Source organism: Ochotona curzoniae, unplaced genomic scaffold (assembly GCF_017591425.1).
Source record: "Ochotona curzoniae isolate NIBS_2020 unplaced genomic scaffold, NIBS_Ocur_1.0 contig_2688, whole genome shotgun sequence".
NCBI lineage: Eukaryota > Metazoa > Chordata > Mammalia > Lagomorpha > Ochotonidae > Ochotona > Ochotona curzoniae.
In genome coordinates, this window is record NW_024465553.1 from 2,770,464 (window position 1) to 2,785,915 (window position 15,452).

At 52.2% G+C, this 15,452-nt stretch overlaps 1 protein-coding gene across 5 annotated transcripts in view; it reads left to right on the forward strand.

The window, feature by feature from the left end:
- SETD3 (SET domain containing 3, actin histidine methyltransferase) overlaps positions 1-15,452 on the forward strand; it is a 55,175-nt gene that overhangs the window by 14,809 nt on the left and 24,914 nt on the right. For 3 of the 5 annotated variants that reach the window (XM_040975070.1, XM_040975069.1, XM_040975072.1), the window contains exons 4-7: positions 1,016-1,164; positions 2,884-2,956; positions 3,100-3,129; positions 3,222-3,478. In XM_040975070.1, coding sequence (XP_040831004.1) covers positions 1,016-1,164; positions 2,884-2,956; positions 3,100-3,129; positions 3,222-3,478 — 509 coding nt within the window. The remainder of the gene's footprint in view (positions 1-1,015; positions 1,165-2,883; positions 2,957-3,099; positions 3,130-3,221; positions 3,479-15,452) is intronic. The other 2 variants (XM_040975071.1, XM_040975073.1) reach the window with 1 other exon arrangement.

Genomic DNA, 15,452 nt, shown 5'->3' on the forward strand with positions numbered 1-15,452 from the left:
GATCGCCTTACTCCAGGGATGCCTCTACCTGCCTCAGAGAGGGCAAACGTGTACCTCTGGAAACTGAAGGGACACGGCCCTTATGAGTATTTGAATATGCTTCATACTGTATTTCCTTCTGAGCTCCATAATCATGCGTGATGAGCATGTGTCTGCTGGCTGGGTGGTGTCGCTGCCACGTGTTACTGCTGGGCTCTGGCCTACACGGTTCCCTGAGATATGGGGCTGCAGAGTCTGAACCTGTGTTTTGGGGTGCATTTGGTCGTTGGCTCGTTGGTTGTGAATGTTGTTGTGCAGAGCCACAGGGACGGCAGAGGGGGAAATGTAAGAAGTGGTGTGCCCTGAAAACGAGGAAGTGTTCTCCTTTCTTGTCGTCGAGGGAGTCAGGGAGGGTTGTCCCGGGTTACTGTCAGTGGTGGTGCTCTGCACGGCACACGCACCTGTGAGCGTGTTCCTTGAGCTTGCCTCAGACTCCCCTGTGCACCAAGCTAATCCTTTGTCACCAGATATGTCACCTGGAGCATTCTGTGTGCTCTGGATTTCTGTTTGGAGTAGATGTTTGCTAAGCTGTTACTGACATCACAGTGTGTGTCATATTGCCTGAGTGACAAACACTGCCACATGGTGCCTTGCTGTGTCTGTGTGAACCTGACTGCACTTACTGTGCGGGGTGCTGTGGCTCCTGAGCACCTGCACAGGTGTGCACAGACGGGAGATGCTGGCTGTCACCCTCAGGTGGGTTTGTGGAAGCAAGTGTGAGTGGGAGCGACCTGTTGGCCTTCCGGAGGGCCGAAGCTGTGCACTGTGACTTCTTCCCTGATGGTGGCAGTGAGGAAGCCTCTTCCTGATTTGCCATTGCATCCCAGTCAGGATCTTATGTTCCATTTTTGTGGCATTGTCAAATACTTGTCTGCCCCATCAGGAATTTGGTGTGTTCTCTGTGGTCTTCTGAGGGATTGTCCATGATCTATGTCCTAAAAACCGCCTTTGTTTTCTGAAACGTGGGCTGTTACAGGTCTGTCCGTTACTTTTGATGGAAAGAGAGAAGATTACTTCCCTGAGTTAATGAAATGGGCCTCTGAAAATGGAGCATCTGTGGAGGGCTTTGAGACAGTTTACTTCAAAGAAGAGGGCTTTGGTTTGAGAGCAACGAGAGATATCAAGGTGAGTGCCTGCGGTGTCCACCTGAGGACATCGCGTGGGCAAGCGGGGAGCGTGTTGGAAACTCAGGTCTTCCCCCTGGGCCTGGAGGGGTCTCGGCCTGGCTGTGTCCCTCATGCTCCCTGCTGGCTTGTCCGCCTGAGCGCCCTGCTGCTGGCCACTGCCTTGGACAGGACTGTTCGCATGCAGAACCTCTGTTAGGAGTCTGTAGAGGGAAGCTTAGCGGGTTTTGAGAGTAGCTGAAGAAAAGCCAGTGGCCTTGGGGCTTGGAGGGAGAGTGCACAGGTGCTGGCAGGTGTAGCAGAGGGTGGGCAGGGCTGAGGGTGCCAGTCAGCATCTGCCGTGGACAGCAGAGTGGCTGAATGAATCAGCCACTGAAACGGTTCCCCAGAGGCAGTGAGGAAGAAGAGAGACTGGCGTCTGCCAAACGAGGAGTGGTTTGCTTTGCTGCTGTGCTTCAGACAAAGGCAGCCGCGGGCCCCACTCCTGGCCTCGCCTGAACTTCATCTGTCTGCTGAGCTTGGGAGATGAGCTGGCGTGGCCCTTCCCTTGGTGGGAACTGGTGGCTCACTTGAGCCCTCCGTGCCCTGCTGTCTGCACCCTCTCGTCTTTCGGGGGGGTTCTGTGTGCTCCTGGGATTCAGCAGGCAGTGTTTCAGGCAGCCACCTCTTGTGCCCTGTCACTGCTTAGGGCTGGGATGGAAGGGGGCACTTAGACATTTGTCCTCACCTCCCCCGGATTTCCTTTGGCCTTTCCCACGGACACTGACCTGGTCTGTCAGGCGTCTGCTCTGTGGATGGCTCCTTGTTTAGTATGCCAGGCTTCTGAGCAGGAAAGCCAGCTAACCAGCTAGCCAGGCACAGGAGCAGTTCCTTCATTGTGCTTATGGTCCATATAAGGGACAAGACGTGCGGACAGTTTCGGCTGCAGGCCATGATGAGGTCATACTGTTGCATGTCCTCCTCTTGCATCTGACCAGAGGCGTCATCAGTGTGTGAGCTCAGCGTGTCTTGCCGTGGCCTGTTCTGCGTGCTCTTGGTATCGATGTGTTTATTTTTGGTGTAATCAACCTGCATTTCTTAGAGCTGTAGAGGCCATAAGGTTTGATGTGGTCTGGCTGGTGAGGGCCACTTTCCTCCTTGGCAGGCACCCTGCTGCTGTGTCCTCCCAGGGTGCAGAGCTGTGGACACGTGTCCAGCAGTGCAGATACACACCAGGATGAGGGGTCCCCTGTTGCCAAAAATGAGATCTTCCTTTGGGGGAAAGTTTCAGGAACTTGTGCTTTGGTGGGGGGGCTGGGCCTTAGAGCCCAGGAGGAGGAATGTTGCTGCGGCTTCGAGAGTGCTTGGGGCAGTCACACTGATAGCTTTGGGTTTTAGTTGAATGCAGAAATGGTGCTTGAATTTGTTTTGGGAACTTTTAGAAGTATAGGGAAGAAGTCATCACCATTTTTGCTCCAAGTACTGCATTTGCTTCAACGTAAAGCTGCCAAGGCCTTCCTTGGGTTATTTGCCTTGTCAGTCTGCAACAGCATTTGGCACTATGCTGCTGCTCGACGAGGGCTCGCGTGGACCCTTCTGTTGGGAAACACGCACAGTGAGTCACTGTTGTTCACTCTGGATTTGTATTTCACATGTGGCTGAGTTTCTGACCACAGATAAAGTTAAGTTGAAGTTGGTAATGTGTTTTGACAATTCTGTTTTCTTATTTCTTATCCTCTAGGCAGAAGAATTATTTTTATGGGTTCCACGGAAATTACTAATGACTGTTGAATCTGCCAAAAGCTCTATTCTGGGTGAGGAGAACTCCTGTCTGCTTGTTCCAGGCAAAGCACAGTTGCCACAAACTCGTGGTTGTAAATTCCATTTTGTGGGGCTTCAGGACCTTATTTGATTGTTTTCCTAACTTGTGAAATATGTATCAGGTCTGTTTTTTTAGCTGATGACAAAAATGCACAAGACTTAAAAGGTTCTAAATTTTCTAAATTTTACTATGTATTTTGAATGAGTGCTTGAATGAAGTTTGTGGGACTTACACTGTTCATTTCTGGGTTAATTCAGGGCCCCTGTATTCTCAAGACCGAATTCTTCAAGCCATGGGAAATATTGCCCTGGCCTTTCACCTGCTGTGTGAGCGAGCCAACCCCAACTCTTTCTGGCAGCCCTATATCCAGACCCTCCCCAGCGAGTACGACACACCGCTCTACTTCGACGAAGATGAGGTTCGCTACCTGCAGTCAACACAAGCAATCCATGACGTCTTCAGCCAGTATAAAAACACAGCACGGCAGTACGCCTACTTCTACAAGGTTATCCAGGTGAGCCCTCGTTCACAGGGCCCGGTGGTTCGGAGAGGGAAGTGACCGCGCCAGCCTTCCGGAGCATCCTGCGTAGGACACTCCAACATCTGCTGCTCTTCACTGTTTCCGTTTTACAGTGGGACTACTGAAACACAGATAAATACAGATGCCTGCCTGAACTTGGCTGTGGTGTTAACACAAGCAGCAGGTGTTCCTGAGTTCTTATGGTCACGGAGGTTTTTTCAAGCAAGAGATTACAATGAAATTACAAAAGCCATAACAGGTAGTTAGTACGCAAAGGTGCTCTGTGTATAAATTTTCCAAGAAAATGAAAGTCCCTGTTGGAATTTCTCCTGTATGTTAGTAGTCAAAGACCGGTAGTTTAGTTCATTGTCATCTGATTTTGTTTGTTTTTTAAAATGTGCCACATATTGCGTTAGCTTTAATTGGTTGCAAGTAGCACTATCATAAAAATCTCTGTAAGGCACAAGCATTTAAATGACACCTGATTTCACACGATTGCACTGTTGGGATTTTGGCAGTTCTGCCAGCCCGGCTTTGGAAGCAGTTCAAGGCCAGGGCTGGCACCACATCCCCGCAGGGCTGAGCGCTGTCTCTGCCTCTTCTGGAGTCAGCCCCCGGCTGCTGTGCCTGCTCGCATGGCAAGTGCAGAAGTGAGCAGCTTGCTCCTTTTTCCTTTCTCCTTTGGCCACCAGAAATAGGCTTGACTTGATTGTTCTGAGTTTTCCTGTCGTTGTTAGGTTTAATTTGCAAGGAGTAGTAATATCTTTTTTGTAGATAGTATTGTTTTCCATATATTACTTTAACTTTACAGTGTGCTCACTACACAAGAATTTTTGCATTCTGTTGCTCTGCCCCCATCAACTAACTCCAGTAGGTTAAAAGCAGAATGATAATTCTTGTTGTCTTGAGGTGGAGGTCTGTGTGTGTCTAAAGCTGCAGCCTCAGTAACGATTGTACAGTTGGACATCGCTCCGTGTTTTCCGAGTTTGCCGAGGCAGCCCGCTCTGATGGAGCCGGATCAGGACGCAGCCTTCCGTGGCATATGCACCTGCACTCCCACAGGCCCAGCTGTTCAAGGCTCTTTGGGACCTGAGGCTTATGTGTTGCTTCTCAGTTCTCAGCCCTTCATTTTCGGTGATTGACAGTAAAACCGACCTTAGTAGGTCTGTCTTTGTGGTTTCTTATGGTTGGACGTTTCTGCTGCTCTGTTTCTCAAGTCTGTTGCTGCTTGTCAAAGGTTGTGGCCCTACTGTGAGAGGAGGCAGTTCTGGCGTCAGCCTGGGGTTGCCGGGTAGGGACAGGTCTCTGGCAGTGCTTTTGCGGTAAGTAGTTCCTGCAGCACTCAGGTCGTGGAGGTGCAGGAGCCGGGCTTTCCCGGAAAGAAGTGATGGAGACTGACCCTCGGCCCTCTCCTGCTGCGTGGAGAGTGCTTACAGAACCCAGACCCACGAGTTTGTTGAGAATATTTCCCCTGAGTGAAAGCAGTGTATTAGCATGTAACAAGGCCAAATGTCTTTTTTTTTTTTAAAGATTTGTTTATTTTTATTGCAAAGTCAGATATACAGAGAGGAGGAGAGACAGACAGAGAGGAAGATCTTCTGTCCGATGAGTCACTCCCCAAGTGAGCGCAACAGCTGATGCTATGCTGATCCGAAGCCAGGATCCGGGAATTTCTTCCTCTGGGTCTCCCACGCGGGTGCAGGGTCCCAAGGCTTTGGGCCGTCCTCGGCTGCTTTCCCGGGCCACAGGCAGGGAGCTGGAAGGGATGTGGGGCTGCCGGGACTAGAACCGGCGCCCATATGGGATCCCGGGCGTGCAAGGCGAGGACCTTAACCACTGCGCCACCGCACCAGGCCCAAGGTTACCCCATATCTTTACTGTGGTTTACAGTTTGCTTAAAGTCAAGCCTACCTCTGTGTGGTAGGCCTTGGGGTCCCTGTAGACTCCCCCAGCTTTCTCATCACATTCACCTCAAGGTGCTGAGTGTGTGTTGTATCTGGTGCCACACAGACTGTGGTGTGTAACCAGACTCCTCCAGCAAGCCGTGCTGGTGAAATGTTATACTGCAGCCTAACCAGAGAAGAATGTCCAGAAGCTAAGTTTAGAAATGGGCTGGGCTGCGTGTGGGAAAAGGCTTGTGTGCTTGAAAATCCTAGTTGGCGGCAAAATTTTTATCAGCGTCAAGTTGAAGTAGGTGTCTGACACTGTTGCAGGGTTTTCATAATCCTGTGCGAATGCTGCCGGGAGGTGAGGGCTCAGAAAGCTCAGCTCCAGGTCAGGACTCATGGAGTAGGTAGCCAGTGTGGTGGTGCAGAAATCAATGGAAAAGCAGGATTCGACTTAAAGCCGGATCACAAGAGGTGGTCGGGAAGCAGATTGTGTGAGCGGCTTGGCCTGACCAGGCTGAGTGGTAGCCCAGGTGTTTTCCCTGCTCGTGGACCTTTCCTGCCCAGCCACCAGGGCAGGTGCTACTGACGGGGGCCAGCTCGTCTTGGCAGGAAGGGCTCTCTCTCTCTCTCTTTTTTTTTTTAAGATTGATTTATTTATTGGAAAGTCAGATATACAGAGAGGAGGAGAGACAGAGAGGAAGATCTTTCGTCCGATGATTCACTCCCCAAGTGAGTGCAACAACCGGTACTATGCTGATCAGAAGCCAGGATCCAGGAACCTCTTCCGGGTATCCCACACGGGTGCAGGGTCCCAAGGCTTTGGGCCGTCCTCGGCCGCTTTCCCAGGCCACAAGCAGGGAGCTGGATGGGAAGTGGAGCTGCCGGGACTAGAACTGGCACCCATATGGGATCTCGGTGCGTTCAAGGTGAAGACTTTAGCCGCTAGGCCACGCTGCTGAGCCCCTTTCTAATTTATTTTATATTTATATGAAAGAGCTGAACACAGAGAAGGAGAGTCGGAGAGGTCTTCCTTCACTGGTTCTCCCCCCCCTTCCCCATAGCCACAATAGCTGCAGCTGACCTGGTTTGAAGCCAGGAGCTTCTTCCGGATCTCCCACAAGGGCAGGGACCCAAAGACTTGAGCCATCCTCTGCTGCTTTCCCAGGCCAGAAGCGGGCAGCTGGATGGGAAGAGGAGCTGCCAGGACACAGATTGGTGTCCATATGAGATGCTAGTGGTGCAGGTGGATGTTGTGTGGACTTCACCATGGTGCTGATCCTCCCCCTCTTTTTCATTTCATAGGTCTCTTAGTGTAGGGGTTTCTGTCACCCTTAATTTGATCACGCAGGTACAGCAAGGTTGGAGATGGAGAGATTCAGTTGTGTACCAACTGCTCTTTGACTTCAAGGCAAGCGTCCACTGCTGCTGTCTGAAGTCTCACCTGGGGCCGGGCGGTGCTGAGCCCCCTTCCCACTCGGGCTGTGTCTCCTGCTTGGCCACGGCTGTTCCAGAAAGAGGGCAGCTGAGAAGCAGAGGGGCTGCCCCGTTCGTTCTTGGCATTGCTTGGCTGAGTGGCTCTGCCCAAGCAGTCATTTCTCCTGTTTCAGGCTGTGCCGTCCACTTTGGCAGAGCCACATGGGATAGCACAGGGTGTGCATTTGCACAGATGCCTTGAACTTGTGTTTCCAGAAAACTCTCTCTTCTGCTTTCAAAAATTTGTAGGAGAAGCCTCTGGGCCAGGTGTGCGTTGGGGCACAGTGGGTGAAGCTGCCGCCTGGGATCCCTTGGGATCCCTGCATCACATGTTGTAGTGTGGATTTTAGTCCTGAATCCTCTGTTTCCTGTTTAGCTCGCTGGTAGTATGCCTGAGAAAGGTCCCAAGGCTTTGGTCACCCTACCGTGACTTTCACAGAACTTCCACCTTTGAAATCAAGTCTTAGCTAACCATAGTGCGGCCATCTTCCCCGGAAGCTCATTTTGGCCTGAGACTGTCTCCTCGTCTGCAGACCTCGTGTGCAGCGTATCAGCTGTCCCACTAAGGCTAGGTCCCCATCCTGAACCCCATGTTTCATTTAGCTGTCACGTCTCCATTGCCTCCATCCTGGGACTGTGGCGCAGGCCTCCTGACATCGCAGGAGAGTTCTCCTGGCCGGCCCCTTTGCAGAAGCCTCTTTGTCAGTAGCATTTTCACATATTGAGATTGAGGTCATGCAGTTTGGCCAAACGCACCAGAAGTGATGTTGTGTGCTGCTCAGGGCGGTGTGGGTTGGGTAGTCTCATGACGTAACTTTCCCCCCGTAAATTGTCGTTTGTCCTTTGTAATGTATGAGTGTCTTGCAGGAAGCCACTTTTGAGAGCCTCGAGTGTCCTGTTCCTCACTGTACTGTCATCCATCAGTTCTCGCAGCCTCAGGACTCCTGTCTGGAATGGTTGTGCTGTGGTGTTTACCAACTGGCAATTTTCTGCTTCTGTTATTCCTTCTCTCTATGTTAATTGAAAGCTTAGTGTAAGGAAGAGCTGTCTCTTCCTGTTCTTAAAATTCGCTGTTATTCGCAGCCGTGTGGGCTCAGGGCTGTTTATTTCATGGGTTATGCAATACATTATTACATGAATTGCTTAAGATGGCTGTGCCTGTCGAGGTATCCGACTTCCTGCTTAGTTATAACCACTTCGAAGTGTGTGTGTGTTGAAGCAGGGCAGCCACCGGGAATCCAGATGCATGAAGACACTTAACGGAACTTGTTGGGATCAGTCACTTGAGAGCCACCCAGCTCCTCTGCGCCTTGGTGCCCCTCTTGTGGCTGCGGACACACCTTCCCAGCTGTCACTTCCACTGGCTTTGCCTGGAGACAGATGAATGTGTTCTGAAGGTGACATGCTGGTTTTCCTCCAGCTTTGCAGCAAGGTCACATTTACCAGCTGAGCGTGTGAGCTGCAGAGGTGAGAGGGAGGGACTGATAGGCACAGGTGTGCAGGGTGACAGGCAGTGGCTCTGACTGTGGAGCGATTCCTGTCTGCTCGATCAGCTAAGGTGGCTGGGGGCTCTGCAGTGTGCCTGTGGAACTGTCCTGGGGAGGGCCCAGCAGCCCCGGAGCCATGGTGGGACGTGAGGCTGCAGGTGATGGGCGAACTCCATGTGCTGTCCACGGGGTGTGTTCTGAGGACTGGAGGGTGTGGCCTGTGGGGACTCTAGCGCTCAAGTCCTGGAGCTGGCATGGAGCTAGTCTGGTTGGCCTGGAGCCACTGTCTCCTCTCTGAGCTGGTTTCTTGTTGCATTCATGGTACAGGAAGTAGAAGAGGTGTCAGGGCACAGCCATCTGGTGGGCGGTTCCCTTTGCAGCAGGTTAGGTTGGGCTCCCTGAGGCTGCGCCCAGCTCCCCAGTCCCCCGCAGGCTGAAGGTACTATTGTCCTTTCTGGAAGAGATGCGACATTTGCGGTGAGGAAGCTGGTGGTGCTTGATGTAGTTATCTTTTCATTGTTATTTTGGCCAGTTTGAGTTTTAATGATGAAGAAACGGGAATAAACTGGGCTGGGGCAGTCAGCCAGGCGTCTGTGGAGCAATGCCCAGGCCTTGGTCATCTTGGTTGGGTCGCTGGCTGTCCTACTGGACGCCCTGGCCTATGGCCTTGCTGTTCATCGTTGATTTGTGAAACATGTGAGAAGCTGTCCTGACTTTGCCCATGTGTAAATTATTCTAAGGTTTATGTCACTTTCATAAGTAAAGACTGTTGATATATCTTTTTACATCCAGTTGTGGTTTTAGCCATGTTGCCTTGTTTGTGTCATGTTACAGCAGTTCAGATGGTCTTCCTCCTGCTTTTTGACTTCAGTTCTAGTGGTCTGTGAAGAACTCAGTGTGACGTGCTTTTTTCTGCACAGCCCTGTTGCTGGTGCCTGTCCCTGTTAGGGCGACTCAGGGCCTGTTCCTCTTGGCAGGAGGGTTGGCAGTGCGGGGCGTACTGGGTCCTTCCTGGGAGGTTTCTTAGGTCTGATCTACCCCTCCAGCCTGCCGTCCCTTCTGCCTGGAGGCTGGCTGTGGGCTACATGTGCCCCTTGCTTCCCTCCTTACCTGGCTTGCAGGCTGTGGCAGCCATGGACATCTTAGGAATGGAGGCCCAGCAAAGCGGTGTCTGGGTGCTGTCTGATCCCCCCACTACTGGTGTGGAGCTTAACTGAGGACCCCTCAGGCTGTATGAGTCCTGCCTGAAGCTGGCAGTGCCCCAGATGTCCTCTTCCCTGGAGCTGTCTCCTCTGCTCCTTCCTGGACAGACTCATTTTCTTCAAGTTCCCTCCCTCCCAGCTCCAGCTGTAACATTCTGAGTCCTGGGGCTTTGCCACAGGTCTTCTTGGTACAGCTTTGTGCTTAAAAAACTTTTAGTTTGTTTTTGGGATTTTTTTTTTAAAGATTTTTTTTTTTTAATTGGAAAAGCAGATTTAGAGAGAAGGAGAGACAGAAAGAAAGATCTTCCATCTGCTGGTTCACTCCCCATACGACCACAATGGCCGGAACTGAACCGAAGCAAATCCAGGAGCTTCTTGGTCTCCATGTGGGTGCAGGGTTCCAAGGCTTTGGGCCCTCAAGCATAGGCAATGCTCCGTAGCTTTGTGGAGGGAATCAGGCAGTCAGAAGGTGAAACAGCAGATACCGAATAAAACTGGCCAGACACTGCGTATTTCAGCTCCTTTTGGCAGTCCACTGGGAACATGATTGCTTTTACTTTGCTTGGGACCCTTGGCTGGCAACCACAAATAGCCTGGCTGAGTCAGACCTGGCACCCCTTGGTTGTGTGCTGGCTTCTCCTTGTCCTTCCAAGTTGTGGCTTTGATGCTACTGTTGCCTGATCTCACTGTTTAATGACAAAGGTGGCAAACCTTTATTCTGCCAAGGGCCATGTGGGTGTTGATAACATCAAGTTGCAGGCCATGCAACATTGTCAGCTTAAAAATTAACCTGCTCAGGCCAGCCACAATGGCTTAGTGACTAAATCCTTTCCTTGCATATGGTGGGATCCCATATGGGTGCCAGTTTGTGTCCCCGGGGCTCTGCTTCCCATCCAGCTCCCTGCTTGTAGCTTGAGAAAGTGGTGGGGAATGAGGAAGCTCCTGGTCCCTGGCTTTGGATTGGCTCAGCTCAGCTGTTGCATTCATCTGGGGAGTGAAGCAATGGATGGAAAATCTTTCTCTCTGTATCTCCTTCTGTATAAATCTGCCTTTCCAATTAAAAAAAAATTTTTTTTAAATCTTGAAAATAAAATTAGCTTGCTCTAGAATTATTGAGCTTCAGTCCTGCCTGTGGATGCTGGGTCTCACGTGGACTGTGGGTTGAACATCTCCCACCTGTGGTCACTGCAGACACTGCTTGATGTCTGGAGTGGCTGAGACCCTCTGTTGTGAAGCCTGATTCTTTTCATTTCCTTATTTCTGGTGTTGAGCTTCCCTCTTTCCAGTAGTACTGAGAGCGTGAGCATGTGCCATAGTTCCTGCAGTGTTCAAGGGGAGGGTCTTGTATGTGGAAGAGGGTGTTCAAGACGCTGGCCTTCTGGGCTAGCTCTCTGTCGCCTTCTAGCAATGACTAGCACCTGGACTTCATCTCCTGGTCTAGCTCTGCATACAGAGCTCAAGGGTTCTCCCTGGAATGTAGATGGTAAATTATGTCATACTAGTGGCTTCTCTACAGACTTGAATAAAAAGGGAACGTAAGGGCTGCCAGGTGGTCCCTGTCCCCGCCTCAGGCTCTGATCCCCTCCCTTTCCTCCTCTGGAATCATCAGAACCCCTCAATCCTTTGGTTTTAGCTTCCAAAAATTTATTTATTTTTATTGGAAAAGCAGATATACAGAGAGGAGGAGAGACAGAGAGGAAGCTCTTCCATCTGTTGAGTCACTCCTCAAGCAGCCACAGTGGTCGGAGCTGAGCCAATCTGAAGCCAGGAGCCAGGAGTCTCTGCTTGGTCTCCCACACAGGAGCAGGTGCAAGGTCCCAAGGCTTTGGGCCATCCTCGACTGCTTTCCCAGGCCACAAGCAAGGAACTGGATGGGAAGCAGGGCTACCAGGATTAGAACCGGAGGTCATATGGGATACCAGCGCTAGTAAGGTGAGGACTAGCTGCTAGGCTACCACACTGGGCCCTTGGCTTGTCATTTCTGCTGCAGAGGTGTCTCTGCGACTGTGTTTGTCTGTACATATTATCCATCCCTCCTGGAGGGTCCTTTGCTCCTCACACTGTGCCTGTCTCCCAGGAGGCTCATGCACGTGCAGGAGCACCCCATTGGAAGAGTGAATGAGGCCGCCATCCGGCCCCTCTTACCTGCCCCAAACCGTGTCCCTGCAGAGCTGCGCTCTCAGGCAGGCGGCTCTTCCCAGTTGAGTGGCAGTTCCCTTGGAACACCTTGGTCCCTGCTGAGACAAATGGTGGCTCTGAGGACTGCTGTGGGTGTAGGCATCCTGGCCACAGTGCTCACAGCTGCTGTGGCCCTGGGTGGTGTTGTGCCTGTCCTTCTTGTCTGTGTCTTCTAGGAAGGGGGGATCCCAGGGGAGGGGCCTCGGTCGAATGTTGGACAGCAGTACCCGGATGACAGCCTTTGGTGTTTTGAGCTGTTGTGTTCTTCTCTTCCTCCTCCTCCTCCTACTCGTCGTTTTCTTCTCCTCCTTTCTCTCTCTCAAATTTATTTGAAAGAAAGATTACACACAGAGAGAAGGAGAAGCACCAGAGTCTTACACCTGCTGTTCCACTTCCCAGTGGCTGGAGCTGGGTCAGTGAGTCTTCTGAGTCTCCTGTCTGAGTACAGGGCTCAAGCACTTGGGCCATTGTCACTGCTTTTCTAGGTGCACTGGCAGGGAGCTGGGTCAGTAAAGGAGCAGGTGAGACTTGGACAGTGTCCCTGTGTATGCCAGCACTGCAGGCCGAGCCTTACCCATCTGTTCCCATGGTGCTGCTGGTCCCTGCTGTGTTTTTTAGAAGAAAATAATTTTTTCCCCCCGAGAGATGGCAGTGATGTGAAGTTTGCTTTCACAATGCCCACCTGTCTTTCCTTTATCTTCTGGTGCTCCCTTTTGGGCCTCTTGTTTCTGGACTTGGACAGAGAGCACTCAGAGTTGACTACATCTTGGTGGTGGTAAAGTTGCAAAGAATATAAGAGCAGACCCTGAGGCTCTTGCCTTCTGGAAGTCTGTCCTGGAGATGGGAGGAAATCCCTGTGTGGGACATGTGGGCAGAGGCCATGGTGGTGCTGTCTGAGCTCCCTGCGGGCTGGGGCTGTCAGATGGTACCTGAGTGGCTTGAGAGGTGAGACTGGTCAGGGAAGTGTCGTCAGCGGCGGTCTAGGGCTGAGGACGAGCAGCTTGTGCAGCAGGGATGTGCAGAGAGGAGCAGCTGGAGTCCTGCCATGGTGTGTCCTGGGCACCTGCAGGAGCTGCTTCCCCAGAGCTCCCAGGATGCGGCACAGGCTTGGCCGCAGTGACTGCCCAGTCACCTGTTCAGAGGTAGACCCATTGGCTTGACCTGGTGTGATGCAGGGATTTCAAGACCGGCCCTATGAGCCAGTCTGGTGTCGTCACCCTGCCCACAGGCCCCAGTGCTGTGAGGTCATTGTGAATTGGTAAACTGGTTTTGGTATGGCATCGGAACTGCCACTACCAGCTTTGGAGTCCCTGCCTTTATGTGGCCTTCAGTGAATTAAGTGGCTATGGTTTCTGCCAGCAGAAACCCTGGTTGGTTTTCTGTTGATCAGTGAATGGACTCCACTGAGGGACCCGGGAAGTGCAGGTGCTGGCACCTGGAAGTGGAAACCTGATTATCTGGGTGTGGCATTACAGTGACAGAGGAAGGGTTCCATTTGTTCCCGGTGCTGAGTGCTGGCTTGGGGTGTTGCAGTGTCGGCCCAGGTATGTGGAGGACTTAGAGGAAGAGTGTATTATAGAGCTGAGAGTCAGCCTTCCGTTTCCCCTACTCCCCTCTGCGCTGGGGTTTCCTCGTCAGCGGCTGCTGCATCCCCTTGAGAGGCATGGGGGTGGCTGCTGTGGGTCCAGAGCTTAAGCTCTGCTGGCTGAGCAGGTCAGGTTCTGCATGGGAGAGTGTAGTAGGCAGAGGCAGAAGAGGGGAGATGAAGGGGCAGCAAGGGTCGGGCTTCACAGGGTGGGGCTGCTCAGCAGCTCCTGAAGAAGGCCTAGGAGTTGACCTTGTGGAGGCTAAAGGGCATAGCATGGCCACTGAACATGGCTGGAGTCTGGTGGTGTAGGGAGTAGAGGAGGTGAGGGTGGAGAAGTGGACAGACAAGAGGAAGGGGACAGAACTGCTGCCGGGGTTGTCGTGAAGGCCACGGAGCCCCTGCAGCCCTCGGCTCCAGGGAGGAGATGGAGGCCTGTCTGATGGTCTGTTTCAGGACTGCAGTTCCTGGAGGTGGTGATGGACTGGGACTAAAGCTTATGTCTCATTCAGGGCCATCGCCTCTCCATGTGTAACCATGGGAGCTAGTCGTTCCTGCCTTGAAGGTTTGCTACATAACTCCTGCTCAGCCAATCAGATTCTATTTCAACATGAGTTGCAGAGAGATATTCTACAGTTTCCAGGAATGGAAGTGCCACACGGGCAGGGCTTTGCCCGTGCTGTTCAGGACCTTAGCTCCATGCTGGTGGTGGGGAGTGCTCATTGAATGCTCAGTGAGTAAGTGGCTCCCACGTGGGGCTGAGAGTCTCCTGCTGGGGTTTGTGGCCTCAGCACTTCTCAGCACAGCGCTGAATCTCCTTTGAGTGTGTGGGAAGGCATTTCCTCCCTGCAGAGGCTGCTCAGTGTAAAAGCCCCAATGGGACAGGCATTTGGCTTTGGTGGTTAAGATGTTCGGGCCCTCAGCACAGTGCCTGGACTGGATTCTGCCTCCAGCTACCTGGGATGTAAACCCTGGTGGACAGCAGTGGTGGCGTAGCTATCTGGGTCCCTGCTACTCATAAGGGAGACCCAGATTAAATTGGCCCTGGGCCCAGCCCTTGCTATCGTAGGCATGAGCCTGTCTGTCTTTGACTGCTAGATTTAAAAACATAACATGGCCCAGTGTGGTATACTAATGGCCAAAGTCCTCGCTCTGCAAATGCCAAGGTCCCATATGGGCGCCAGTTTGTGTCTCAGCAGCTCCATTTCCCATCCAGCTCCCTGCTTGTGGCCTGGGAAAACAGTGGAGGATGGGATCTTGCCTGGAATGGGAAAGCCTTGGGATCCTGCCCCCTTGCTAGACCTGGAAGAAGCTCCTGGTTGCAGATCGCTCAGCTCCGGCCATTGCAACCACCTGGGGAGTGAACCAATGGACAGGAGATCTTCCTCTCTGTCTCTCCTCCTCTATATATCTGACTTTCCAATAAATAAAACTTTAAAAAAAAAAAACCAACTAACAAACAAATGACCTTTCACACTCTTAGAAACCGTGCCCTGACAGTGGGTTAGGGCATACTTGCATGCAGAAGTTGTTCTAAGCTGGCCTCCCTTTTTTCTTGTGTATTTGTGAGGGGTCATTCTTCATGTCAGGTGGACCCTCACCTGTGCTAGCGTAGAGGCACTCTGAGCATGGCTGCAGGGCTGCGCCAGGGCCTCTCATTGCTTCCATGCCCAGCCCTGGCCCTTGTCCTGGCTTCCTGGGGCTTCTGTTGTAGGTGGAACTGCAGGTGAGGGAGGCGGGTGGATTACGTTTCTGGATGATTCCGAGCTGCAGAAGAGAGTGTAGGGTTGGCTAAGGCTGTCTTGGTTCTGAGAGCTGCTTGATGTGCTGAATGCAGAGGCATGGTAGGCAGGCTGGATCCTCCTCCCCGCCAGCAGATCGTCTTCAGACCATGACCAGTCATTCGGGCTGTCTGGCCTCAGCGTCCACAGACAGAACAGAGGTGAGAACCTGCCCTGTTGGCCCTGCTGGAATAGGAGGCCAGGTGACAGATGGAAGGGGAAAGGAGTTTCTAGCTAGTGTATTGCCAATGTAAATGCAGTAAAGCTTGGTTTGTAAAGAGCAGCTGCCTGTGACCCCCCTCGCAGTGCTGAAGCGCTGATTCTGGGACTCGGAGTGGTGGCGGTGAGTGCCAGGGGCTCACTCTTCCGCTTT